Genomic DNA, 26,419 nt, shown 5'->3' on the forward strand with positions numbered 1-26,419 from the left:
CATGCACATTTTCCCAGATTCCAGACAGTCCTAAGCAGCACCCTTGAGGGTTCCTCCCTACCTGCTGCTTCTCCATCTCCTCCAGGTCCCTGAATACCGAGTGTCCCAGGGCTCAAACCCTGGCACTTTCGTCCATCCACCACCCCTCCCAGTCGCTCATCCAGCCTCACAGCTTTATATAGATCGTCACTGAGCTGGTGTTTCCTAAATGTATACCTATAGCTGCAACGTCTCCCTGGGGCTCAAGACCTGCACTTCCAAATCCTTGACCCGGCCCACCTGGCTGCCCCATCAGCGGCTCAAACTTGAAATTGCCGAGACAGGACTTCGGCTCATCCTCCAGCGCCATGGCTCATCTGGTTGCTCAGGCCAAAATGCAAGCACCGTCTTTCCCTCACGTCCCTCAGACAGACAGCCCACCATCCTGACCTTCTCAATCTCTCCCCTGTGGCTGTTAGTGGTCCAAGTCACCACCTGCCTTCACTGGGACGACTGCACCATCTGGCCACACATGGCAGCCCATGTGGTCTTCTTGAAATGAAAGTCAGATCATATCTGTCCCCTGCCCAAAACATTGCAGTGGTGCTATGGACTGAATTGTGTCCCCCTCAAATTCGTATGTTGAAGTATTAACCCCCAATACGACTTATTTAGCGATAGGGCCTTTAAAGAAGTAGCTAAGTGAGGTCAGAAGGGTGGGGCCCTAAGCCAGTAGGACTGGTGGCACTCTAAGAAGAGGAAGCGACACCAGAGCTCACCCTCTGTCCCCACACACATGCACAGAGGAGGATACAGTGAGAAGGCAGCCGTCTGCAAGCCAGGAAGAGAGGCCTCACCAGAACCCAACCTTGCTGCCACCCTCATCTTGGATTTCCAGCCTCTAGAAACGTGAGAAGATAAATTTGTGAGGTTTAAGCATGCAGTCTGTAGTATTTTGTTATGGCAGCCCGAGCCGACAAATACAAATTGCTTCTCAATGTGTCTAAAATACGAACTCTTGACCTTAGCCTGAGGCCCTACCCTCTCTCTGACAGCACCCTCACTGCCGTGCTCTCACTCTGCAGCCGCCCTGGCTCCCACTGACCTGGGGCTCCATGCTCCAGCCCCGCCCGCCGCCCACCCATCCTCCCGCCTCTGCCTCCCTCAGAGCTTCATAAGGCTGGATCCTTCTCATCACTCGGGTCTCGACCCAAACGCCATCTCCTCACAGAGGCCTTTTCTGACAACTTGAAACAACCCCACAATGACATACCCCACCTCCCTCTGCTTATTTTCCACTGGTTTACTGTTTCTCTCTCCCACTAGGATACAATCTCCTTGAGGGCAAAGCCATTGTTTTCTTCCTGCTGTATCTCTGCGCCTAGAAGGGCAGGGAAATCATTTTTGAATTCTCACTGTAGATTCTGACCTACTTGAAGGCCTTCCCAGCCCCTCGGGGTGGAGAGCACTGCAGTGACCTGACAGCAGAGGCGGTCTTCACCAGGGTTCAAAGAGAGGGTCGGCGATCAAGGCTTGTGCGGTTCCTGTCTTTAGCGATTATTCCACCAGTGGTTCCCACGAAATGGGAGGGAGACTCACCCAGCTGGACGAGATAGTAGACGGTCAGCAGGAGCTGCATCTCCTCTGAGATGGGCTGTATCGTGGAGGCCCCATACTGCCCATACGCTCTGGAGATGGACTGGGAGTTCTGGTAGCACGTGTACAGGAGAGGGCTCACGACGACATCGTTCAGGTTCCCACAGAGGTAAGGGAAGTGCCCGTGCCCTGGGGGACGAGAAACAGCACCCGCTTGGCCCCTGGCCTCGGGCACAAGGCGTGGTCCCCACGTGTGGGCGGTCTCTGAATGCCAGGGAGTGAAAACAGGCAGGCTGGTTGCACCTGGGGTAACGCGAGTGCTCCTTTCCAAGGAAATCTTGGACTCCCAGCCCTTGCTGATGTGTGCACCTGCTCTGAGAACAGACAGGGGCTGTAGCATTTGCTTGTTCATTTAGTCCAACCCCCTATTTTAGAGCCAAGCAAGCTCAGGCCCAGAGGGAACTGGCAAAGCTGAACAGCCATCGCCTGAGCTGCTCCTTCAGCTCTGACTCCAGAAATTTCACGCGGGCAACGCCTACCAGATCTTTGCCAGGCCTGCACCAGCCCGAGTCTCCCCAGCTCCCCGTTTTGGATTCTGCCTCCCAGTCTCCCAGAACTCTCTGACAAGCTGAGTTAGGAAAATAAATCACTGTACAGACCAGAGACTCCGAATACTGACAGAACTTGACAAATGCTTTAGTGAACGTTACAAGATTAATTCTGATGGCAACTCTCAGAGGCGGGTCAGCCCAGGCCAGTTCCGAATCGCCTCTGCACCATTTATTAACTATGTGACCCTCTGCGAGAAGCTTAACTTCCCTAAGCCTCAGTCTCCACCTTTGTAGAATGGGGTGGAGAAAATCGAGCCCTCATGTGGTTGCTGAGATGATCAAACGTGGTTCAGCGTGGGTGTGGCATCTTGTACTCAGAAGGTCTCCACTTATTCACCAAACACACACTTAGTGGACGCCTGCCGTGTGCTATGTACGGGCCTCACTCTCGGCTCTGGGGGAAGATCTGGGGACTGGGACACAGTTCATGTCCTCCAGGAAATTGATTCCCAGACCTGAGGGTGCATGAGGGTCCCCTGAAAGGCTTCCTAAAACACAGGTTGCTGGGCCCCACCACAGAGCTTCTGATTCGGATTCTGGGATGGGCATGGGAATTCACACCTCTACTGAGGTCCCAGGTGACGCTGGCTTTGCTGGTCCAGGGACCACAATTTGGGTAGCATTGTTCACAAACATTATGGTTTATAAGAGGCAATGTAAAGAATTACTATTAAAAGAAGGATGTGAAATTTGTCATGAAAGAGGCACAGAGAAGCTACAACGGGGCCCAGATAAAAGGAATCTGAGGGGCTTCCCTGGTGGTGCAGTGGTTAAGAATCCACCTGCCAATGCAGGGGACACGGGTTCAAGCCCTGGGCCGGGAAGATCCCACATGCCGCAGAGCAACTAAGCCCGTGCGCCACAACTACTGAGCCTGCGCTCTAGAGCCCACGAGACACAACTACTAAAGCCCGCGTGCCACAGCTACTGAAGCCCGCACGCCTAGAGCCCATGCTCTACAACAAGAGAAGCCACCACAATGAGAAGCCTGCGCACCGCAATGAGGAGTAGGCCCCGCTCGCTGCAACTAGCCTCACGCCCAGTTCAAAACCCAGACCTGCACCCTTCTTCCTGAATATCCTGTTCTTTTTTTTTTTAGGATAAAGAAAGGAGTATCCTCTCCTATTTCGTAATTAAGAGTAAGATACGTCCCCACTTTCCTACCACCCTCTCTCCTCTACTCCTACAAACACGATACCAAATAGTGTTCACTCTACTCAATACTCTGTAATGACCTATATGAGAAAAGAATCTAAAAAAGAGTGGATATATGTATATGTACAACTGATTCACTTTGCTGTACACCTAAAACTAACACAACATTGTAAATCAACTATACTCCTATAAAATTTTTTTTAAGTTTATGCCATCTAATAATAACAGAAAAAATAAAAATAAAAAAATAAAATAAAAACATGAAAAACACCCCACAGTCTGCCCTTATTTAAGAAGGACCTGAATGTGTGAGTGTGTGTGTGTGTGAGTGTGTGTGTGTGTGTGTGTGTGTGACTCCGTGCCAGCCCACGGCACTGGCCAGCACCATCATCAAACAAGCCCTGCCGAATCCTCACGTTTCAAGGGCTCCCGCTTCGTTAGGAAGGAATTTCCTTAGTTGAGCCACAAACTGACCTCCAACCACGTACATAAGCCCACAGAATAGAGGTCAAATCTGGTCTTGTTTCATGCTTCTGCCTGGTGACCATGGCTATCTTTGCCCAAAGTCAGATTTCATGGCCCCAAAATACTAGTGGTCACAGGACAACCCACCAGACCGGGGGCCTGACAAATCGGCAAGGGGTTGATGACCTATCTCTCACCCATGGTGCTCAGCCCTGGGCCTGGTACCATGGCAGGAGCCGAGGGAGGCTGAGAGAGGGACTGATTGAAGGAACAAATGAACAAGCAAATGGTCGTCATGGGACAGGATCATCGCACTTGGGCTCATCGTAGAAAACGGTGACAAGCTCTGAAACTCTGGCGCCTGATCAGGGGCTACCCCAGTGACCAGTCTGCTTGGTTCTCTCATTGCCCCGGAAAGGATTTTAGAGTTTTCCCAGGAGGACCCCTTGGTGTGGAGTCAGACTGGGAGGACGTGTCATGTTGCCTGTTTCTCGTGCGTTCCCTGGGTTCCCCGACTTCCACCACTCGTCACACTGCTGTACTTGCCTTTAAAGATCACTGGCTTGGCCTTGCATATTTTCAGCAAGTTGTCGGGAACGGACACTGGTTCTCCGGAGGCCACAACAGGAAAGGTGACTGAAGCCGGTCCCACCAAGCCAACCTGGGGCATGCAGGTCATGCCTGTGCTCTCTAGGGACATGCCGAGAGCATTAGGAAGACACGTCAGACAAAGCATCCACCTCCGGCAGACCTGCCGTCAGGCTGGCCAACACATCTGCTACAACTTGACCAGTTCCCTACTTATGGGAGCATCCAAGTCCGGGAATCACAGATTCCTGCGGTCAAAAGCATCTTAAAGGTCACTGGGTCCCCCTTCCCCACCAAACAACCTAGTCTCCTCCTCCCAATATCCCTGCCAAGTGACAGGCAAGCCTTTTAAAAAATTCCTCTAGGATCAGAGAAGTCAATACTGTACATAGATCCTGGGCTTTGTTAAGCAAGTCTAATGTACGAGAAAGAGAATCTTTTGTTATACCCAAGTCTGCCTCCCTAGAACACACACCACCGGCAGCACCACCACCGCTAGCACCCAAGCCTTGGACTTGGGGCAAGGATTTCGTCACTTACCGTACTTAGCCCTGTTCCCGCCACCCTGGGGGTGGCCACCATCCGCAGCTGATGGAGATTCTGGAGACCATCCTTTGTGGCGTTTTTTGGGGGGCCCGGAGTTTGATAAGATACCTAGGCCACATTCAGAGTGTGGATTAGGGTGTCACTAGGGATGAGCTTCAATACAACGTTCCCCTGAATTGGAGCACACTTATTTGTAACTTTTTAAATCACAGTTTCACAATGGGTTTTAGCATCTAGTGAAGTATCTAGGCTTAAGGAAATATCCCATCGACCTTGGTAAATGTTTTATTCCAAAGCTGTGCAAGTGTCTAAGTTCTAGCTCTCTGAGCATTACCTCCTGCATCTTTACAGTGGGATAAGAAAACCTAGTCTGAAAGGCGGTTTGATCAGGACTAAAGAGAATATATGTAAAGCACAGAGTCTGGGTCCAATAAATGGTAGCCACCAAGGCCCACATCACCATCATCGTCTACACATTCCAGTAAATGAGTACATGTTTCTATAGACAAGCTGCAACTGCATTCAACTTACCGCCACAGTTTCACCACTTGGGGGCAGTACCGATCCACCTGTGCACCTCTCCCCACCCCCGGCCTCGGTAAGCTAATTTCAGACTAACAAAATGATGGGGAACAGAAGCTGGTACCCACTGCTGTTAATGAGTCATCCCGGCCCACGGCAGGGAACAGCATGAGAATGACTCATGCTCTGTTCTGGGATTATTCAAAGTATCAAGAATTGGCTACCATATATTTTGGGACCCATCCAACACAAAAGTTCCCCTACATTTAGAGCTCCGCGTTCAACCATGACACATTAAAGTTTAAATTTTAAAACTCTCTATTCCCAGAGACAACCCCATCCCAAGGAAACCAGAACCCCAGATGCCTTCTGACGCCCCACGAGCTCCTGGTGATTCTAAACCGCACCAGGGTTGAGAACCACCGGTTTAGAGCGATGTTTCTCCAAGTCTGGCCTGAGACAAAGCTGGACAGAACCAGTGGGAGCTTGTTCAGAGTGTCTGCTCCCGGACACCCCTCAGCCTACAGAAGCAGATCTCTGGGAGGGAAAGAAAACACTTCGTTCACAAGCACCCTGGTTATGCTGAGGCGCACTGCAGTTTGAGAATCATTGCTTTAAAGTCTTTTAAAAGTAATCCAAAGTTATTTTCACCTCTTCTTTAGACCGATTGAAAATGAATGAAATGAAGTGAATAAAATGTTAAAAACGTGAAGTTCTTTGTTTGCAAAGAGCTTTCCAGCAGGTGGTCTCCTCTGATCCCCACAACCTCTGAGGCAGCTTCTGCTATGTTTGTTCCATTTAGAACCATATCTTCACCTCCCCGAATATCTGTCCTCAAGAGCCAGTAGAAGAGCTCCCACAAAGACTGAGATGCCAGCTCCCCTAAAAACCACGTTAAACTACCAAAGCAGGGAGGGCAATGGGATTGGGTCTCGGTACTAAGGATGGAAGATCTACAGGTATTTTCTCCCTTTGGGATGCTAACACTAACTGTCTCTACGTGGACTCTAAGCTCATGATTTCTGCCAAAATGATGTCACCAGGAGCTGCCCCTGTGGACCATCTATTTCTGGCCATGTGTCCTGGTAGTGGGGAGGGGGACCCTATTTGGCACTTTGGGGGAGACAAGTCTTCATCATATAGCCCACTTCCTGCAGGCACTGCACATCCGGACCCTGAGCTGGGACAACCAAAAAAAGGATCCTGCACATTTCCTTACTCCCTCTCCCACCCTACCCCCGCCCCGTCCCGCAGGGGCAGCACTTCCACTGCGAACCACTGAGCGACAGCCCCCAAGCCCTGGTTAAACACTCCTTGTAGCTTCAGAAGCAGTTTCTTAAAACTGATTCCAGCTCTCCCCAGAGCAGGCGTGAGGCACAGGACCTCTGATGCTCCAGCTGTGCCCTTAACGGTGCAACCACACTCCGCCAGCATCCGTCACGCCCTCTGGGCCGGGCTCTGCGGAGTATCTGGGCTCCCAGAAGACACGATGACGGCCCTGCTCCCAGGAACTTCACAGGCCCGACAGACACAAATGGCCGCGGAACAAAGCCTGACACCTGAGTGTCACAAGGAGGGAGCCCTCCTACAGGGAGGAGGTGACACCTGAGCTAAGCTCTGAAGGGCACGTATAGAAGGTGGGTGGCGAGAGCCCTTCAAGGGCACGGATGTGTGACCAGGGCATAGAGACAGGATGGGGAGGGCACTGAGCTGTACCCAATGCAGCCAGGGTACGAGTTCTTAAGTAGAAAGAGTGGGGAATGAGCGAGTTCAAAAAGGTTGGTTGGGGCCAGATTCCGGAAGTTTCCAGCACCACGCTAGGGAACTGGGGCTCTATTTCTCATGCCCCTCCAAGGAAACACATTCATTCACCACAGAAGGAGCCTCCGGTTGGGTCCACAGAGCCAAACTCACAGGGCCCAGGCCGAAGGATGTCCTCTGTCCCTGCTGTCCGGGGTGGACGCACCCAGGCCTCAGTGCAGGGAGGGGAGGTACCAGCAGCACAGTCTCCCGTCACCGTCCCCAGAGGCTCAGTCCTCAGCCACTGGTCGCCCTCAATTTAGCACCTAGCCGAGAAGAAACAGTCTTGGGAGGAAAAGCGGGTGCCTGCCTGGGGTTCCTCACACTGGGGAAGTTACAGGGATTTGACTCCAGAATGGACACTCTGGTCAGGACTACGAAAGCTCAGATCCAAGTCAGAAAAGATATCGTTCCTTCAACTAAGAGGGAGACAATTCCCGCACCAGGGGAGTCCTCCGCCAGCTGTGTCGCGGAAGCAGGGAGGCCTAGCATGCAGGCTGGTGTCTCTCTGGGCCACACTTTCCTTCTCTGTAAGACAGGTTGGACTAGACGGTTTCTGGGCCCTCTTCCGGTGAAGCTCTCGGGTCCTAATGTTCCACTCAGCTGTGTGCACGCAGGAGGGAGGAGAGACGTAAGACTGGCCTATTAAATGGCTCCAGGTAAGCACGGAGGGAGAGCACTGAATGTGGGGTCCCCGGACCGCTCCGACCCTTCCTCAACCCACAGCCTCTGCTCCAGCAGGAGGCCCGCTTCACCCCTTCACTCGCTTTTCTCACTCGGACCCTCACCGCCTCATCCCTCTTCCTCACTTCCTCCCATACGATCTCTAATTAATGCTTCCCCAACTGTCAGCTGCAACTCAGCTGTCACCTCCGCCAGGAAGCCCTCCCTGAAAAGACCAGCTCAGTGATGGTGTTGATGCAGGTGGCGATAATGGCGCCCCTTAGTGAGCTGCCAGTTGTGCCCTGAATTTCCATACAGCACCTCATCTAACCTCCAACTGCCCGCAGAGCAGAATTCTCATCTCCTGATGAGGGAATGTTTAGCCAGGAGACTTGATCCCCTGACAGAGCTGGGTTTTGAATTCTTGTTCATCTGATTCTGGAGCCCCTATCTTCCCATGACACCACGTGGCCCCATTTCTCCAGAACTCTCCAGCCCTCACGGTGGGCGGCCCACAATGCAACAGGTCACCCACCCATACGGGGCTCCCACTGTGCTGGGCAGACACACCCACCACCCAAGTCGGGGGCCGAAGCCAGGGCCCCCCCGGCGCCAGGGCCTGAGCACAGCCCCATGGACTCAGGAGGCACCTGCTGACCTGGCCTGACTCTCCTTCCAAGCCCCCCAATTCCAGGAGGCTCGGGGGCCTCGGCACGGGGGCTCCCCCATCCTCCCACCCCGCCACCGTCTTGACCCAGAGCAGAGTAAGGCCCCCGAACAGGACAGGCAAGGCTACCTAAGGCCGAGGGACGCGGCGCGGTGGACAGGCTGTGCTTCACCAGCAGCTGGTGCTTCGGGGAGTCTTTGCCGTTGAAAACAGCCGGACCCACGGCTGTGGTTAGCGACGCATGATCGTGGGCTGGTCCTGACAGCAGAGAGAAAGAGGGGAGAGAGCGGGGCACTCTGTGAGCCCAGCAAGCAGGAGATGACTCTTCCTCCATTTTACAAATTAGCCTTTCACTGATGCGGCCCGTCGGGAGTCGGAGCTCTTGCCAGAGTGATTCTGCCCCCCCCGGAGAAAGCACAGACACACACGCGTATGTGCACACACAGGCACACACACTCCTGCGCATGCGTCACTGAGCACGCCTGGTGAGAGAAGGGCCAGCGGGGCCCCTGGATTCCGGGAGCACCGCTGCATCTGCTCCACCCTCCTTCCACCTTCTCGCTCACCCTCCTGAGTTCAGGGGCATGTCAAACATGCTCAGGAAAGCAGGCAGGTTTGCCATCGCCCAGATCCAGGCTGCCCACAGGGCCTGGGGCTCCCCGGGCCCGAGGAGAATTCTGGGGGCCATCGGGGGCTGTGGTCTTGTAAGTCACCCACATCAGCCAGAATGATCTGGAAGGCACTCCAGACTCAGGAGTAGCACAAAACATCTCCTGTGTTGAGGCGGCATGGTGAGGGGTTAAGGGTGGGTTCCGAAGCCAGACGACCCGTGTCTGAGCCCCAGCTCTGCTGCGTACTTGCTGTGCAACCTTCCTTAACTTACGTCACCTCCCATTGTTCTCATCTAGACAATGGAGGTAATCACAGAGCCACTGTGAGGACGACACGAGTTAACAGAAGGTCATAAGCACAAAGTATCTGCTATTACTATCATCGTACTCAATTCTTACGATCACCCTGCAGATTAGACAGAAAAGATTTTCTCCATCTGTACGGATGAGGAAACGGAGATTCAAAGAGTTAAAATGAGTGGCCCCAAGTCACCTGGCTAGGAGGCAGCAGCGCTGGAACTCACCAAGGTGTTCTGACGACAAAAGCAGTGATCCCTCCAGCTGCCAAGGTGTGACGGGCCCCAGGCGGCCCGGGCACAGTGAGGACAACAGCAGACACCACGTGGACCGGGGGACACCGTGCCTCCGGAGGACAGTGTGTTCCCAGCCCAGGTGCAGCCTCTTCGCTGTGGATTACGAGTCACACGGGGCAAGGGCCCGGTTCCCCTCGGCACAGCCCCTGGGCAGGAGGAATAACGACCACCAAGCCACCAGAGGCCTTGGGAAGGAGGCTGCTATCTCCTTGGTAACAGCTGTCGTGCTTATCAGGTCTGTTTGTCATGGCAAATGCCAAGTTCATGAACCAGAAATGCCTGTATCAAATCCTACTGCCCGTGAGATCCTATGCGAGCATCTTTGTGCCTCAATTTCCAAGTCAGAACATTGGGGAAACTAAAGCCCACTCCCGGCACGTCCGGCGCTGCTCCATCATCTCACCTGCCTGCGGTGCTCCCAGCGGGATGCTCGGGGTCGTCCCAGGACCAGGCTCGCTGGGGAAGGGAGCTGGCAGCCCAGAGCTCTCCAGCGGTGGGAACAGAGAGCTGGAACACGCACTGGCGGATGCCTGCCGGCTTCTGAGCTCTGTGGGGAAGATGCACACGTGAAAACCAGCCACTGCTCCTCCCCAGCAGCGTGAGATGACTTCCTAGACCGGAATCTGTCCTGTAGGAGAGCCAGCTACAGAGATGACCACAATGGTGCCAAGCCCATCCTAGTCTCTTCGTCCGGGGAAGGAGGGGATGTGACATGCCCCAGGCTCGGTGCCAAAGGCAGGGGATCCAGCAGAGGGACAGCTCTTCTGCCAGGAGCAGGAACAATAGCGACCATTTGGGAAACAGACAGGAACTCATGATACAAACGAAACCTTCCATCACCGCCCTTCAAGTCCAAGGGAAGAACAGAGCTTTACTCAAAGGTAATGGAACAGCTAATACCATCCTCCAGCCCTAAATCACTCTCTGTCCGGAAGATTAACCCCCAGGAGTACTTGGTCACAGCAAGTGATCAAAGGCTCTTATCTGGTCCCACAAGGGGAAGAACCACTGCCTCCCCAGGACGTAGAAAATGACAGGCATGTATGCAGTAGGAGCTCAAGAAATATTTACTGAGCCATGCAAGAACAGGAGTGGGGCGGGGAGAGGAGTGATGGGAGGGGACAGGGGAAGAACGTCCAGAGCCAGCCCCTCCTGAAGCCCTCTGCCCTACTTGCAGAAGCTGGCTGGGAGATTCCAGGTGACCAGAGTGAACCTACGCAGACAGGTGAGGGACAACAGTCTGGTTCTCCCGGGCACCTCACGGAGACCGCTCCTAGGACACGTCCCTCCCCAGCCGTTTGTGAGGGGATGGGGGGGGATCTCAGAGAGTACCTGGGCCTGGGAAATCTAGCCCCTCTGCCCCTATAATCTGACTGCAGCCATGAGAATACGGAGAGAGAGAGAAGGGCGGAGTGTGGCCCTTTCCTAAAGCGGGAGCCCACTCACTTCTGCAAGCACCAGCACCAGGAAGCTGGTCTTTCTCTTCACGGTTAACAGGCTGTGGAGCAGGAAGGGGGCCTATTTGAGCTGAGTTTTCTCTAAGTCAGGGTTTCTCAACTTCAGCGCCATTGACTCTGGGTTGCACAATTCTTTGGAGGGGTGCTGCCCCAGGCACTGCACGATCCAGCAGCATCCCTGACCCCCACCCACGAGATGCCAGTGGCTCTCTGCACTCATGCTGATCAACGGTGTCTCCAGACATTGCCAAATATCCCCTGGGGGACAGAACCACCCCCGGCTGAGAACCTTGCCCCAGATACTTGCCACAAGAAGACACAGCACAGTGTTGGCCCTGTGTCAGCTTTGAAAGCTCCCATACAATTAGGCCGATGCTATAAACTAGACGGCCATAGTGCAAAGTCGCGCTGTAATTTCCCAGGACTGTAGCATCTAGTTTATAGTACAGTAAAGCTGACACAGGGCCAACACTGTGCTGTGCCTCCTTGTGGCAAGTATCTGGGGCAAGGTTCTCAGCCGGGGGTGGTTCTGTCCCCCAGGGGATATTTGGCAATGTCTGGAGACACCGTTGATCGTCATGAGTGCAGAGAGCCACTGGCATCCCGTGGGTGGGGGCCAGGGATGCTGCTAAATCGTGCAGTGCCGTATGGAGGGTCCTTAAAAAACTAAAAGTAGAATTACCATATGACCCAGCAATCCCACCACTGGGCATCTACCCAGAGAAAACCATAACTCAAAAAGACACTTGCACCCCAATGTTCATTGCAGCACTATTTGCAATAGCCAGGACATGGAAACAACCTAGATGTCCGTCGACAGACGAATGGATAAAGAAGATGTGGCACATATATACAATGGAATATTACTCAGCCATAAAAAGGAACGAAATTGGGGCATTTGTAGAGACGTGGATGGACCTAGAGACTGTCATACAGAGTGAAGTAAGTCAGAAAGAGAAAAACAAATATCGTATATTAACACATATGCGGAATCTAGAAAAATGGTACAGATGAACCGTTTTGCAGGGTAGAAATAGAGACACAGATGTAGAGAACAAACGTATGGACACCAAGGGGGGAAAGCAGGCGGAGGGGCGATGGGATGAATTGGGAGACTGGGATCGACATATATACACTAAAATGTATAAAATAACTAATAAGAACGTGCTGTATAAAAAAATAAAATTCGAAACAAAAAAAATTTCACAGGGCTGACGTGTTGCCCGAAACCGCGTCTACTGCAGAGCAGTGTTGGCCCAGAGTCGTGCCGACAGGCCCCTGCTCGCTTGGAGGCGTCCCCTTCTCACACCCCACCCCCTGCTCACCTGAGCCTTTCCAGCAAATGAGAGGCCCTTTGGTCAGAGCCCCTTGTGCGTTGCGGATCAGGTAATATTTCAAGTGTTTCTGCTTCTTGGGCTGGGTGGTCACCTTCAGGTTCATGTGGCTGGAGAACTCTGTGAAGTAACAGAAGCCTTTCTTCCCACAGCCAACGCAATTCCCAGAGAAACCTGGGGAGGAAAAAACCATGACCATCCCCATCTTACACCAAAGTCCCTCCAAGTGACACATCGGCCACTAGGCATTCACATCCTATACCACACCAGTAGGGAAGTCCACGGGGCAAAGGTCCCTGTCAGCTCCTGCTGACAGGGGTCAAGATGACCTTGATGCCAACAGGAGGACCAAGTGGACTCATCGTAGAGCTGAGCCCAGGCAAGCCTGGAAGACTGAACTCGCTTAGGGGCACATTTAAAGCCTCTGCGTCCTGCGGCACAGGACAAGAACTGTCCCATTCAACTGTCTACGCTGACCGGGCACCTGCAATGATTTGCTGCGTCCGCATCTCCTTCAGGGCTGGCCAGTCGCAGAATCTCAAAGCAATCAGACCCCTGAGACTAGATGCATTGGGAGTCCTCTTCAGAGTCCAAAGTTCCCTCCAGGAATCAAGTGAGTTGATCCCACGAGTTGCAGAGGAGAAATCAAGAGCTCCACCATGCACGGCCAGGGTGGTGGTGAGTGAAACCTATGGCCCCAGCAGCCACGGAGTGGAGACACTCGGCTAAAACGTGGTGGTCTATGTCAGCGTCCTGCTGCCTGAAGCCAGAGGGGGCCTTTCTGGGAGATGACAGAGTTCAGCTCTGAGGCTCTGGGAAGGCTGGCTTTATAGAGGCAATGACAAAACCACCTCCCATGAACTATTAAAATCCAGAGAACGTGCTTGAAAGACCTTTACATACTGTAAAGTCTATTCAAACCGGACTCAACAGAACTGTTGGTTAATACCAGAGAAATGTGATGATTTAGGTTTTCTATCTGGTGACCCTTCTGGTTTAACTTCACTATCTCACAAAGGTCTTCCCTGTGACCTTGCTTCGCCCACTGGTACGTCTGGTTTCTAAGGAGCAAGGTTCTTCGGCGGGAGAGACCCTGAAGCTGAGACTAACTTATTTTATCGTATGCTCTGGCTGACAAGTTTACAAAGGGCATTTCAACTCAGGCCAGGAGGACCGTGGGGTTCTGTGCATAAGCTCTGCCTTTAAAGGGGATAATTCTGAGGCCTCTGGCTACTGTCCAAAATAACATCAGTTTGTGAAGGTTCAAAACATCTCTCCACAGAGAAAGAAGACATCTACATTACAGAAACCTTCTGGGTTCTCTGACCGATTTGAAGCAAATTTAATATTCCTTAAAAGGCCCTAGAAATAAAGACAAATCTCTCGGTCTAAAAGGCAGGCACAGGTTAGTTTATCCTTCCAAACTCCTGCCCCCTGTGTACCAGAGAAACAGGTAAGGTACCGAAGAAATGCCGGCACCATGCTCTATGTTTACGTGTTGTTAAAGGGACAGGGAGGAAACTACCATGCAGAGAAAACCAACAGCCTTCCTGCCATTCACTGTCACCCAAACAGGGCACTCAGCTTAACTGACACGACCACCAGTCCGTCAGGACAGCAAAATCTTCTTTTGGGAAATGAGAAGCAGAGAGGCTAAGCAGTTGTCCAGTGTGTAGATCCAGAGAGTGACGTGTGGATTCTAGCATGAGAATGGAGTGCAGACCCAGAAGCACGGCCTTCAAGGCTGCCCCCAATGCCCTCCAGCCTCGTCTCCTGCTTTATCTCCCTCTCCCCCCGCTACTATGCCGAATTCCCAACTGGACTTTATATTGCTGACAGTTCTCATACCTTCTTCCTTAGTGTCAGAGTTACTGACATTTGTGTATTTTCCCCCATAAATATCCCCACGCTTCCAAAGGACCGGGAGCACGGTATGTCTGTGGGGAGGCGTGGGCCATGTGTGTGTGTGTAAGTGTGTGTATCCAAACTAGTGCCTGACACAGGAGAGGCAGCAAATATCTGGAAGGAACAGGAGACAGGAAACAAGGTAACTATCGAAGTGCACGCTTAGCATCTCCGCATACATTTTGACAGGCTTTTGTTTTCTAACGTTCTAATGTTTCTAATGTTTTCTAACTTTATAATCTAATGTTTTTATTTATTCTTTGGTCTCCAACCTGGGCACCTTGAGATAAACAGCTCAACTGTCGTCTAAGAATGAGGCCCTGAGAAAACTTCCACGCTCCCCGGAAGGGATTCTGACCCTGAGGGTTCAAAAGATGATGAACAAGAAGCAGAACTGCAAAACCAAGGACGCTCGGAGCGCTTCACCAAGGCCAGCACCGCCATCCCTTTCCAGAAATAGCTAAATAGCTACAGGCCTTTTGTCCTATGAGAACTGTGGACTGTGGGACCACGGCTCCATTCCAGAAGCCGGGAGGGGAGCCACAGACGAGAAGGGGCTCCTCCTTGCGGTTCAGAAATAAAAGTGGAAACCCTGGTCCTACCAGGATAGTAAGGACAGGCATACCTCGTTCTATTGTCCGTGCCTCTTTTTCTTCATATCTAAATGCTAGGTAGTAACACCTCACTCACCTGCCTCATTTTAACTAGAACAGTTTCTCGCACATGAGAAGCGCTCAGGAAAGTAGCCGCTGTCAGGTTCCTTTGTTGCTGCTGCTGCTGCTGTCTTTCTCCCACTGGCAATCCACCCATTTATCATGACTCAACTCCATCACCACATACTCTGAGATACTCTCCCATCCCTGGGGCTTGGCACGTCCTTCGGGATCCTCTAGCGCCTTAAGCCCTAGGCTGGGACCTGCTGCACAGAGATTTCTGTGGCCGTGGGTGCGATCTCCGAGCTGAGTCCTGGTTGGCCCGTGTCTTCCCACAGGCCCTGAGCTCCCAGGAAGGACCAGGTCCCACTTGGCTTTGGGGCCCTGGGTTGAATTTAAAGTTCACCTTCAGTTTGGGGTTATACATTCCATAAATGCTAAATTATTTGCGTTCTAGATGCACAAAGAGCTTGTTTACTCCCATCGCAGAAATGAACAATCTAGCTAGATGTTTTCTTCTCCTATGTCTTAGCTATCAGCCAATTTCGATGAATTACTATCAAAAAACTGAAACACCCATCTAGGTTTTCATTTTCTCACTTTCTCAGACCAAATCCCTCACAGTTGATTCAAACTCACTAAAACAACGCTCCCTTCATTATAAATTACGGGGTGGGGAGAGGCACCTCAAGCTGTGGCTTCCCCCAAGATATTCCACAGCCTCCACTTCATAGGTCACTAAAAAGCACTGAGCCCCGGCCCCCAGAGGGCTGCAGGGCCACCTTGTCCTGTGCAGCCATCAGGGTTAATTGCAGGAAACCTAAACAGCGCTAAGTGTGCAAGCTGAGAGCATAAAGTTGTTTTCAAAGAAGAAAGCATCGGTTATTACCAGCCGGCCCTTGTCACCCACCTCCGATGGCTTCTTGGCAAGCAATTAACAAAGACCCCACTTCCTCTAAGCTCCCCGCCTGAGGGGCTGAAGTTGTTCCTGGGCTGGTGGTGAATGAACTGAAAGATTCTTGTCTCCACATTTCGAGACCCAGAGCCTCCTTGATTTACTACCCTGGCAATTCCTTTACAGTCACAAAGGGGAGGAATTCATTCAGGCAAACCCCCAGCCGTGGCCAGATCAAACACGAACCAAGTCACCAGGCCATCTTCCCCACTCATTTTGTCCTAAGCGGCCTCAATAAGCAAATTGAATCTGAGACGCAATGACTCCGTGAGCTTCCTTGGTAGAGTGAATTTTCTGGATTATTCTTGCTTTCAAAAACTAGTTACGATATCTGTTTTACACATGGTAGGGTATATAGCTAGTGGGAAGCTGCTGTAGGGCACAGGGAGTTCAGCTCGGTGCTCTGTGATGACCTAGCTGGGTGGGATGGGCCGGGGGGAGGGAGGTCCCAGAGGGAGGGGATATATATACACATAGAGCTGATTCACTTCATTGTACAGCAGGAACTAACGCAACATTGTAAAGCGATTATACTCCAATTTAAAAAAGAAACAAACCAGTTACGATACAGGCCATTTCAGAGTACTGAGTAGAGTTCCCTGTGCTATACAGCTGGTCCTTATTAGTTATCTATTTTATATGTGGTAGTGTGTATATGTCAGTCCCAATCTCCCAGTTTATCCCTCCCCCACCTTAAGAATCTAAAACACACAAAAAAAGAGTGGATATATGTATATAACTGATTCACTCTGCTGTACACCTGAAACTAATACAACATTGTAAATCAACTATACTCCAATAAAAATTTTAAAAAAACAAAAACCAGTTACGATAAGCCCATGGACCTGCCTTAAGGGAGTACTGGCCACAACTTTTTCTCCCCCTGGTCCTTGCCCCAGAGCCATGTCCATCCCTCCAGTGAGCGTTCGTCTGCTGTGTTTCAGAGTTTACACACCACTGTGTCCCTGCGGCCCTCGTGGCAGGAACCACTTCTGTTTCTTCTCTGGGTCGATCCTCACTCTCCCCTCCCCACCTCCACTCTCTGGTCCTTTGCACAGAGCTTCAGACATAATACCTCCTCAATAAATATCCACTGCGGTGCGTTTACCTACTCGGCTTTGGGGGGCCATATCAAGCACAAAAGCGAGGTTTAAATGTTTGTACACGTGGGAAGTGCAGAAGGAACTGGGGAGCAGGGGAAGCCAGCTGGCTGGGCTCTCGGTCCAAACCTCACGTCTCCCCTGATTTTGCTCCACTAATGGGGGAGTGAGCTGAGCACAGGGCCAGGCACACAGAAAGAGCTCAATAGAAGTCCGAGCAGAGGGGAGCCGGGCTTCATAAGGCTTGGTCTCGACTCTGCACTGCAGCTGGGACCCTCTGGGCCAGCGGTGGTTCCAAAGATCAAAGCCACGGCTTCCCTAGGCTGACCTCGACCAGGTACGGGGTGGGGCGTGGTAGTTAGAGGGTACCATCTGGAACCAGGGAGACCTGAGTTTGAATCCTGACTCTGTTCCTTTACCTGTGCGCCCTTGGGCAAGTGCATTAACAGGTCCAAGCACACCTGTTAAGCCAGGATAAGAATGACGGGCTGGTGAAGGGTAGAGCGAAGGAGAGAACGGTAGAGGGTGCCCGGGCGTCCCTCAGGACGTGACCGTCCAGGAGGCAGGGCCACGCGCTCGGCCTTCCTCTCGCCCTGCCTCGTGTCTGCTGGCTTCCGAGAGCATCTAGGACAGGGTTTGGATCGCAATTCTGACACAGTAGGCACTTTGGAAAGGTCTGACGAATACGTGTACAAGAAGAATGAGTGCTGATGGGTTTTCTACAGGAAGGTAGTCAGGTTTTAAAAGTAACTCTCCTTTGCATTCCATTCCACAAAGAAATAGCCCAGAGTGATGAATAAACAGGGCTGTGTGACATGCTGATGAAGAGTTTCAAAGGTGGCCTGTCCCCCAAGGGGACCAACAGCTCTCCTTGTGCCCACCCGCCAGGCGGCCGGAGCCGCAGAGAAGAGCAGAGGAGCAACTTACCAAGAAGGGCGTTGTGTCCATCGTCATCCGGCAAGAACCTCTTGTCAACGGCACACACCAGGAGATGGTCCGGCAGGCTGGGGGACTTGGCGCCCACCAGGAGGAAGCCCGCGGGGACATCGATGGGCTCGCTGGAGATGGAGACGAGACGCAGGTCCTTCCCTGCCTGGCAGAACCCTAGGAGGGACGGACAGGCTCACACGCTGCCCAGCGAGTGGTTCCCACAGAGCCAGGATCCACGCAGGCAAAGGGGTGACAACAGTTTGGTCTCGTCAGCGACCACCGTGCCGCTGGACCCGGCTGACTTGCAAATTAATTCTGAGAACACTCTTAAGTACATTACCCTTACATGCTTTTCACTTGCCAGTTACAACCATTCACAACAATAAAGTGATTAGGAAGAATAAAAAATTTAAAAAATTAAATTAATTCATTACTCATGACACTTAACCACATGCTGCTTTTCTGACTATCAGTGTCACCGTATAATACACGTTCATGTAAAATGAAGCCCAGCAGGAAAGAAGGGTAGACCAGTGACGGTGAATTAAAACGTAGACAAGACAAATCCATACGGGACTGTGAGTGAGTCGATGTCTTCTCCACCCTATATTTTATGTGTACGAGGCAGGGGCACGTGGCAGGAATACGGGCTGAGGACCGGCTGACGCTGGTGGCCTCACAGGGGCCTCATCAGCAGAGGGAGACTTTCACTCTATACACACGAACCTTTCATATTTCAGAGCTTTAAAATATATTTCCTATTTAAAACTTAAGTGTCCAAAAATATTTAGGAAAAAAATGGAGAAGAGGGAAACAGCTGAGATTTATTTGGAGGGGCCCTTTCTGGGAATCTCCCTCCCTGAAGCCATGCGGAGCCGGATGCCCTGTGGCTTTTCCATCTTTAGTTATCGACAGGGACGATGAGAGTTAACGTGAACCCTGATGACCCCAAGGCCTTCCCTGCAAAACTCTGTGGTACTTTAAGAAGCCTCTCCTCTGGTGTACCTGCTTTACCATTCACAAGGCACTAGTTCCGAGTTCTCGTATCTGCCCCTGGGCGAAGCAGTAAGAGGCACCCACTCTGTACAGCACCAGGTGGGAGAAGCCCTGGAAACTTGTCATTTGAGAGGTCAAGTCATCTGCTCAAAGCTGCTGGGAGGGGGGTCAGGACGGAGCTTGGGGCGGCCCCCCTGCGTTGTCTTGGGGACGTCAAACCAGTTCCCACAGGTGAGGTCAAGGGCCCAGCAGGTCTTTACCTCCATGACCCAGGCCCCTCCCATTCTGCACAGCAGCCGCTTCCTTCTGAAGAGCTGGAGGAAAAAAGGTCGTGGGCAGTCCATGTTCACTGTGCCCACCTGGAAATTCTTTGAAAATCATGGTGGTGACCACCAGAGAGTTTGCCATTCTCTTATTTAATTAGGCGGCCTTTTAGCTCTTGGACACTAGAAGTCCTATCTCACAAAGAGCTACTGTATCTGTTGCCCTTTTCCTGGAAGAGCAGCCCCAGGGAGGGCTGACTCCCTCCCCTGCCGGCCATCGCGCACAAGGTCAAGTCCAGGCCCCCAGGGAGGGTGCATGGGGCCTCCACTGCCGGTCTCATCACTCATCCAAGCCCTGCCTGGCCACCCCTCAGGCCCCTACCTACATAAACTAGTAGCAGTTCCCCAGATGGGCCGTGTTCCCCCTCCTCTAAGCCTTTGCACCTGCTGTTCCTGTCGGGAATATCCCTCTCCCCCAGCCCTCTCGGTCTCCTGGCTAACTCCTGCTGACACTCCAAAACCCATAGGAAGGGCCAGCTCCTCCAGGAGGCCTTTCCCCAAACGCTCTACCGGCACCAGAAGCCTCTCCCGTGCTCCCACGGACCCCTGCTGGCCCAGACCACCCCAACCTCCCAGCACTTTCTACACTGCATGCAGAGGGTCTGCTCACATAGCTTTGCTACACTGGGAGCTCTTGGACCTTTTATCTCCATATTTTCAGAGCAGGGCCTCAATACTTATTTTACTCAATTAACTGACCAACTAAGTAGTGACGCTCCTTGACTGGTATGGTGACAGGTCAGGTGAACTTCCAACTGCTCAGTGACTTTGCCAGGCGGGGGAGCAGCAGACCAGAAGTGCACTCCAAGACCCTCAAGCGCAGAGCACAGGCTCCCATCCCTGAACAAAGGTGCCACCGCGCCCGGCATCTCCAAGCCTCGCTCCTCAACAGCAAAATGAGGATAACCTCACGGACGGTGCAGAGTTCCTGAGATAACGTATTGATAGATCTGCTTTTTCAACGGTAAAGCAGCCACAGATGTGAAAGATTACGCCTACTCATCAGTGCTGATATAAATACACGGTGGACGCTGACCTCAGCTGGGATATTCTGGTTTCTAAACGGCCGATGGAGAAAAATTAACTTTTGGATCGGAATGCGTTTGTAACGGTGGGGCTGTCCGAAGAGTGACAGGGCCCCACGTGGCGTAGCCAGTGCCGCCGGGACGCGAGGGCCCGCCGGGCCACGGCCTGCTGGCGACGCGGGCACGGTCACACCTCGGGGCCCCTCAGCACGCAGCCTGGCGGGCATCTCACCGTCCGTAGTGCAACATCCTTCGGGCGGGGGCTGCATCTGGTAGGGGTTTGGGGGACAGTTCTGTTCCAGCCCCCCTTCCCCTTCCTCTTCCTCTTCCTCATTTTCCACTCGGCTTCCACCTAGACGTGGGAAAGGAGAGCAATGAGTAAGTCCACAGCGGGTCTCGGCAGCTAGTAATTAACCAGGCCTCACAGACACACGATTTAAGGAGGCCATTACCACCCTCCTTTACTCGCGGCGAAGGCCAAGACTCACTCAGGCCGGAAGTCCTTCCCAAGGTCACAGACTCTGGCTCCAAGCCTGGCCTTGTGACTTCAAACGCAGGTCCACGTCACCTCCCAGCCCCCAGAGCCACACACGTGTGCACGAGCAGCAGGGCTCAGCGCGGACATAGCTGTCGACAAGGACTGAGCATGCAGCCTGCACAGAGCAGGCTCTCCAAAAACATCTGTGTGGGAGGAACCACGGTGTAACATAAGGACCATTTTACAGCTAAGGAAACCGAGGTTCAGAGAGACCCAGTGGTTCAACAAACCGTTAAGCAGCACAGCCGGTATGTTCCCAGTTACACCCGACACCCAAGCTGCCATTCTTGCCACTAACTGCATCGCTTGCTTTAGAACCCGAAGTCCGGTGGGAACAACGTTTACATTTATTTATCCCCAAGGGAAGACTGGATGTATACAAACCAGAAATGCGAACACCCGAACTTACCACACTCACCAAAAGAAGCCATCCCAGAACAGGCCAAGCGACTTTAAGAAACTTTTTTTAAGTGAAATAGTATTTTAGGAGTAATGGCAAGTGTGGAAACGGCCAGGAGAGCCAGGAATTGGCCAGGAAAATCCCACTCCCCCTGTGTGTGAGCTTCATCACAGCAATGAAAGAGCTGGTCTTCCCCACAGGCTCTCAGTTCCTGGAGAGTGTGGGCCCAGCCCATATTCTGTAACCCAGGCACCTAGCAGAATGCCTCGTGCAGGAAACTACTTCCCAACTGGTCTGAGCACACACAGTTATACCTTATTTACCCAGCCTGCTAGAGAAAGAGGGTTTCACATCAATGAATTTACAAACTCCTTCTAACTTCTTTTAACTTCTTTGGGTAAAAAAATCCTTCTATCTTTAAATGTCATTTAAGAAATAGGATCCAGATTTCCTCGTGGAATAGGGTCGTTACAAGCATCCTTAGATACCCTAGGCCGGGAGACAGATGCTTCTTCCTTTTTGGTTTCTCCGTATCCTCCTCTAGTGCTGACCCCTTTGCTGCCAATCCTACTCTCATCTTAGCTGGCTCTCACACTCTCCATCCATCCAGTGGGTTACGTGGCTTTAGGTTAACGATGAAATTGTGCGCAGCAGAAAAAGATCGACTAGAAATCTGGGAACTCGAGTTTTAGTCCTTGGGTCTGCCATTGTCTGTGTGGCCACAGAAAAGTTACTTAACCTCTCTGTGCGTCAGATCTTGCATCTTTAAAATGCGGGGGTCACAGAAGGTCACTTTGAGCTGTGACAGTCTATGTGGGGATATGTGGCTCTCAGAGTTGCACAGAACATTCCAGGTGTGATTTAATCAGTACAGGGTGCTGGGAGCATAACCTCAGGGTGGTCACCATTTGAAAGGTGCCGGAAGGACAAGAGGCAGAAGAAACTAACATCTTAGGCCGGCCCAGGCCCATGACCTTGGGAAGGTCACGGCAGGAAGTGAGCAAGAATTCCTAGTGTCTCCATCCCTCCAGGACGAGAGGACACAGAGGTGGCGGGGAGACTGTGAAAAGCTTACCCGGGAAAAACACAAAAGGGCGTTGGAGGGGAAAAATGCAGAGCCTCCTTCAGCCGCTGCTTCCTTCCTGCCGTTAAATGCAGGCAGGGACGGTTTCAGCAGAAGGTGGAGTCACGCCCAGACCCCAGATGCCAGCCATGCCGCTCGGGTCCTCACAGGGGCCCAAACCATCCTCTGGCCGTCTATGGAGTAGGTGGCTTAGAAGGCTGTCTGCAAAATCAAGACTAGTCTGTAAGCCAGAGACTCAGCTCCAGGGGCTCGGGGGAGGGGGTGGGGGTACAGCAAAGCACCAACAATTAGAGTGAAAAGGGGAAGCCGGGGACTTCGGCGCTCTGAGGGCACACACAGGAATGTCTGCACGTTACTCTGCTCCACCGAAAAGAACAGGAATCCAGACTGTCCGAGAGAATGAAAGGAGAGGGTCTTAAGCCTCTGCAAGTCAAAGAAAGGGCTCAAAATCCCGTGGCTGCTAAGAAAGCAGGATTAAAGGTCAAAGGTCTACATCAGACATTCCAGGGTCTTTGATGGGATCCTTCAGCCAGCAACAAGCCCAAGGAGACTTCCTAACCGAGGCCAGACTAAACCAGACTGTTTACCAAGGTCTCCTGGCAGGATGAGAGCTTTAAAATGGCCTTAGACAAAACCAACTGGACTGGGAGCTCAGGACCTTAAAACTCAACCACAGGAATCCAGGGGTTCCACGGCTGCACTGCACCCCATAGAGGACGAGGGCATGTGTTTTAATGATTAGAGTAAATTTTGTTTTCTTTCCATGAGAAGAAACCGTATGACATTCTGAGTGGGTAGGATTACAGGAATGTACCTGCATCTTGTTTAATAAATAAATACTTATCCCCAAATACTGGGGTTGTATTTGTTTTGTTTGGTTGGCCTTCCTTTAAAAAACAAATAATACGTAAAAGATTTCTCCCCTAGAAGGAGGGGGTAATACCCCTAATTCGTAGAACAAAGTAACAAGGGCCCTCTGAATCGCCCTCACAAATACAGAAAAGGTTAACAGATCAAGGGGTGTTCTGGGGTACCAGCACCCTGGTCATTAAAAGCATCCTTAATGTTGCTGTCTGAGGAAGGACAGCAGTTAAGATAAGAGACCTGACAGAGAGACAGACTGACAAAACAAGCCCTCTGCACCACGTTCTATGAGGCAGAAACCAGGGGCTCAAGCCCAGTGCTTGGTTGATGGAGACATTTAGCAAATCGGCAAGAGTCTCCCCCTTTTCACCAACCGCCTCCTCCATCCTCCCAGTACTAGAGAAACAAAGTCTCGGAGGATTCCTCTACGCTGTTTGCCAGACAGATGGGAAAATCATAGAGAGGGCCGGCTCTGGTTTTCATACCAACGTGAGGGGCCGACCAAGCCGGCTGCCAGCTGGCAGGGAGCCTGCGGCACTCAACATGGGGGGCCCGGGCCGCGCAAGCCTCTGAGCTGTCCCTGGAAAGCAACACATGATGAGGGCAGATGAGGGCATCCCAAGGAGGCAATGTGCGGGATGCAGTCTCCCGTTCAGAGGCCCGCAAAGGTTGTCTATGGAGAGCTTCAACCCCAGGAAAAGCTGACTGGGAAACTCCAGGGCTTTCTCCCCGCCTGTCCCCAGGCCAACATCCTTCAAAACGTCAAATCCATCTTCCATCTTCCCAAATCATGGGATTTAATTACTGGTGGAGGTAGAAGCGCTTTGTTGATTTTAAGGTGCCATTCGAATGTACTAAATTATCTATCATTAGATTGTTCACTTCTCATTAGCAGCAAAGCCTTTCAATACTACAAGAAGTTAAGGATGAGCATTTGATATATATTTCACAGAAGTCTTTCAGCTAGCTGAAAACACACAATCTACAAGAGATCCCCCAGTAATTTCTCAAATGCCCCCAAGGTCACAGTAATGCTTCCTGTGCCGGAAAACCTTGGTACTTTCGACTTGAATACCAGAGAATTCTCGGGCTTCCTAATTCGTGCTTTGGATCACAATCTACTTTCTCCCAGACCCAGATCCAGTTCCTTTAGGTCCTTAGCGATCGCTATTTGCAAGGTTAATTTTGTAAGGACGTTTTAAATAGTGACACGAGAAATGCCTCCCTGCTAGAAAAAGGGACTTTCAGACATCAGACGAGGACCTCTGAGCCTCATTTTCCCTTATGTGCAACCGTCCCCAGCCCACCATCCTCACCCTGCACACACACACACATGATCACCCCAAGACAGGACCCGGCATACTGCATGCTTCGTTAATTTGTTAACTTTTGTTTTAAACCACAGCCCTCTTTCACTTCAAAAGCTAAGAGAAGCGTGCAGGTAACTTCACGTGAAAGACAAAGTGACAAAAAGAACTTCCTTTAGCAATAACTCTCATACTTTGGATTGCTGTGGGTTACTTTTGACATGAAAATACACGACTACAAAACAAACAAATGAAAGATTGCAAAATACAACCAGTTTATTCTCTGGATAATTAAGTAAACCCTAAACTTAACCCCATGCCTGAAGATAATTTATTCCTAGCACACGTTAAATCTATAAGGGTTTGTTCTTGGTTTTTAACAGTTTCTAGAGGGCTCTTGTAACTGCTATCACAAAGAAAAACTACGCTCCCTTGCAAAGATATGGCCACGGGCTTCCCTGGTGGCGCAGTGGTTGAGAGTCCGCCTGCCGATGCAGGGGACACGGGTTCGTGCCCCGGTCCGGGAAGATCCCACATGCCGCGGAGCGGCTGGGCCCGTGAGCCGTGGCTGCTGAGCCTGCGCGTCCGGAGCCTGTGCTCCGCAACGGGAGAGGCCACAACAGTGGGAAGCCCGCGTACCGCCAAAGAAAAAAAAAAAAAAAAGATATGGCCACGAATCACAAAGAGAAAAAATATATAACTGAGGGTCCAAAGCATGTTAAAATGTCTTACTTATCCAAGTGAACCATCAAACCTTTTAATAAGAGTGTAAGTAACAACCAATTCAGAACAGGCTGGCATGGCTTTCTTTCTCCTGCTAGTCCAATGAACCATTTTATTCCTTGCAACTTTATGGCTGAAACTGACCTTAGTTTTAGCCAAGTAAGGATGGGATGCACGTGCACCTTTCTCTTTTCTAATAATTCTGTTCTTCCAGACCTAACAGTTTCTACAGTTTCCTCAGAAGAGGAAAGAGTTTCCAGTCCCACTGCTAACATTCTCACACACGGTAAAAGAAAGGCAAGGACGCATCTCCTACCTTCTAGGGCGGAAAGCTGCTGCTCCGCTTCCAGGTACAGCTGGGAGAAGACAGGCCTGGGTACCAGGCTGTTGGAGCGCAGAGAGGCCTCGATGGAGTTGTGCAGGACCTCCTCAAACCGCGTCGTCTTCAGCTGTCCAGCGTAAGAGTTTCCCATCTCCAAGAGAGACGAAGCAGTCTTCTGTTTAAAATGGCATTTCAGTTTCAGTTAAAAAGCCTGACCCCGAGCATGAAGCCCAAAGGTAGAAAGGATCCCCGCTGCAAGGAGGGGAGAGGGCCGCGTATCCCCGGCTTAGCCAAAAGGAGGAGCAGACGGCTCTCAGCTACGGCTACTGCCGGGCAATTACAGGAAGTTATATAAGTAACAGCTTTCTCTAATTTAGCACTCAGAGAGCAGAGTCTGACACCTCTTAGGAGATCTTACTAGAAACTGGCTCTTAGTCATCTGCAGGTTTCACAGACCCCCAGCTTTTCCCTGAGTGGTGATCCTGCTTTTGAGAGACCCCAGACAAATGACGCTTTCTTTTCCCTGACTTGAAGAAGAATAGCCCTGTGCCACTTTATGTGTGTGACGGCGGCTGACAATGCAGCGACCCATGACCACCAGTCCCCAGTTTCAGGGTTACGGGGCTCGGCCTCCCCTCACCTTCTCAGGAGGAAGGCTAGCAAGCAGATTTCCCCTCATTGCCTCCTCTGCTAAAAGGCCAATTATG

General features: G+C 51.7%; 1 protein-coding gene across 1 annotated transcript in view; it reads right to left on the minus strand.

The window, feature by feature from the left end:
* The window catches only part of GREB1 (growth regulating estrogen receptor binding 1), a 133,483-nt gene that overhangs the window by 44,200 nt on the left and 62,864 nt on the right, over window positions 1-26,419 (minus strand). Inside the window, exons 2-10 of the mRNA XM_079941287.1 lie at window positions 25,707-25,887; window positions 20,707-20,826; window positions 18,128-18,304; window positions 12,579-12,761; window positions 10,200-10,343; window positions 8,722-8,850; window positions 4,935-5,048; window positions 4,341-4,496; window positions 1,579-1,764 (exon numbers count right to left, since the gene is read on the minus strand). Coding sequence (XP_079797413.1) covers window positions 1,579-1,764; window positions 4,341-4,496; window positions 4,935-5,048; window positions 8,722-8,850; window positions 10,200-10,343; window positions 12,579-12,761; window positions 18,128-18,304; window positions 20,707-20,826; window positions 25,707-25,863 — 1,366 coding nt within the window. The 5' untranslated portion in view covers window positions 25,864-25,887. The remainder of the gene's footprint in view (window positions 1-1,578; window positions 1,765-4,340; window positions 4,497-4,934; window positions 5,049-8,721; window positions 8,851-10,199; window positions 10,344-12,578; window positions 12,762-18,127; window positions 18,305-20,706; window positions 20,827-25,706; window positions 25,888-26,419) is intronic.

The sequence above is a fragment of the Stenella coeruleoalba genome (assembly GCF_951394435.1).
Source record: "Stenella coeruleoalba genome assembly, chromosome: 13".
Classification (NCBI taxonomy): domain Eukaryota; kingdom Metazoa; phylum Chordata; class Mammalia; order Artiodactyla; family Delphinidae; genus Stenella; species Stenella coeruleoalba.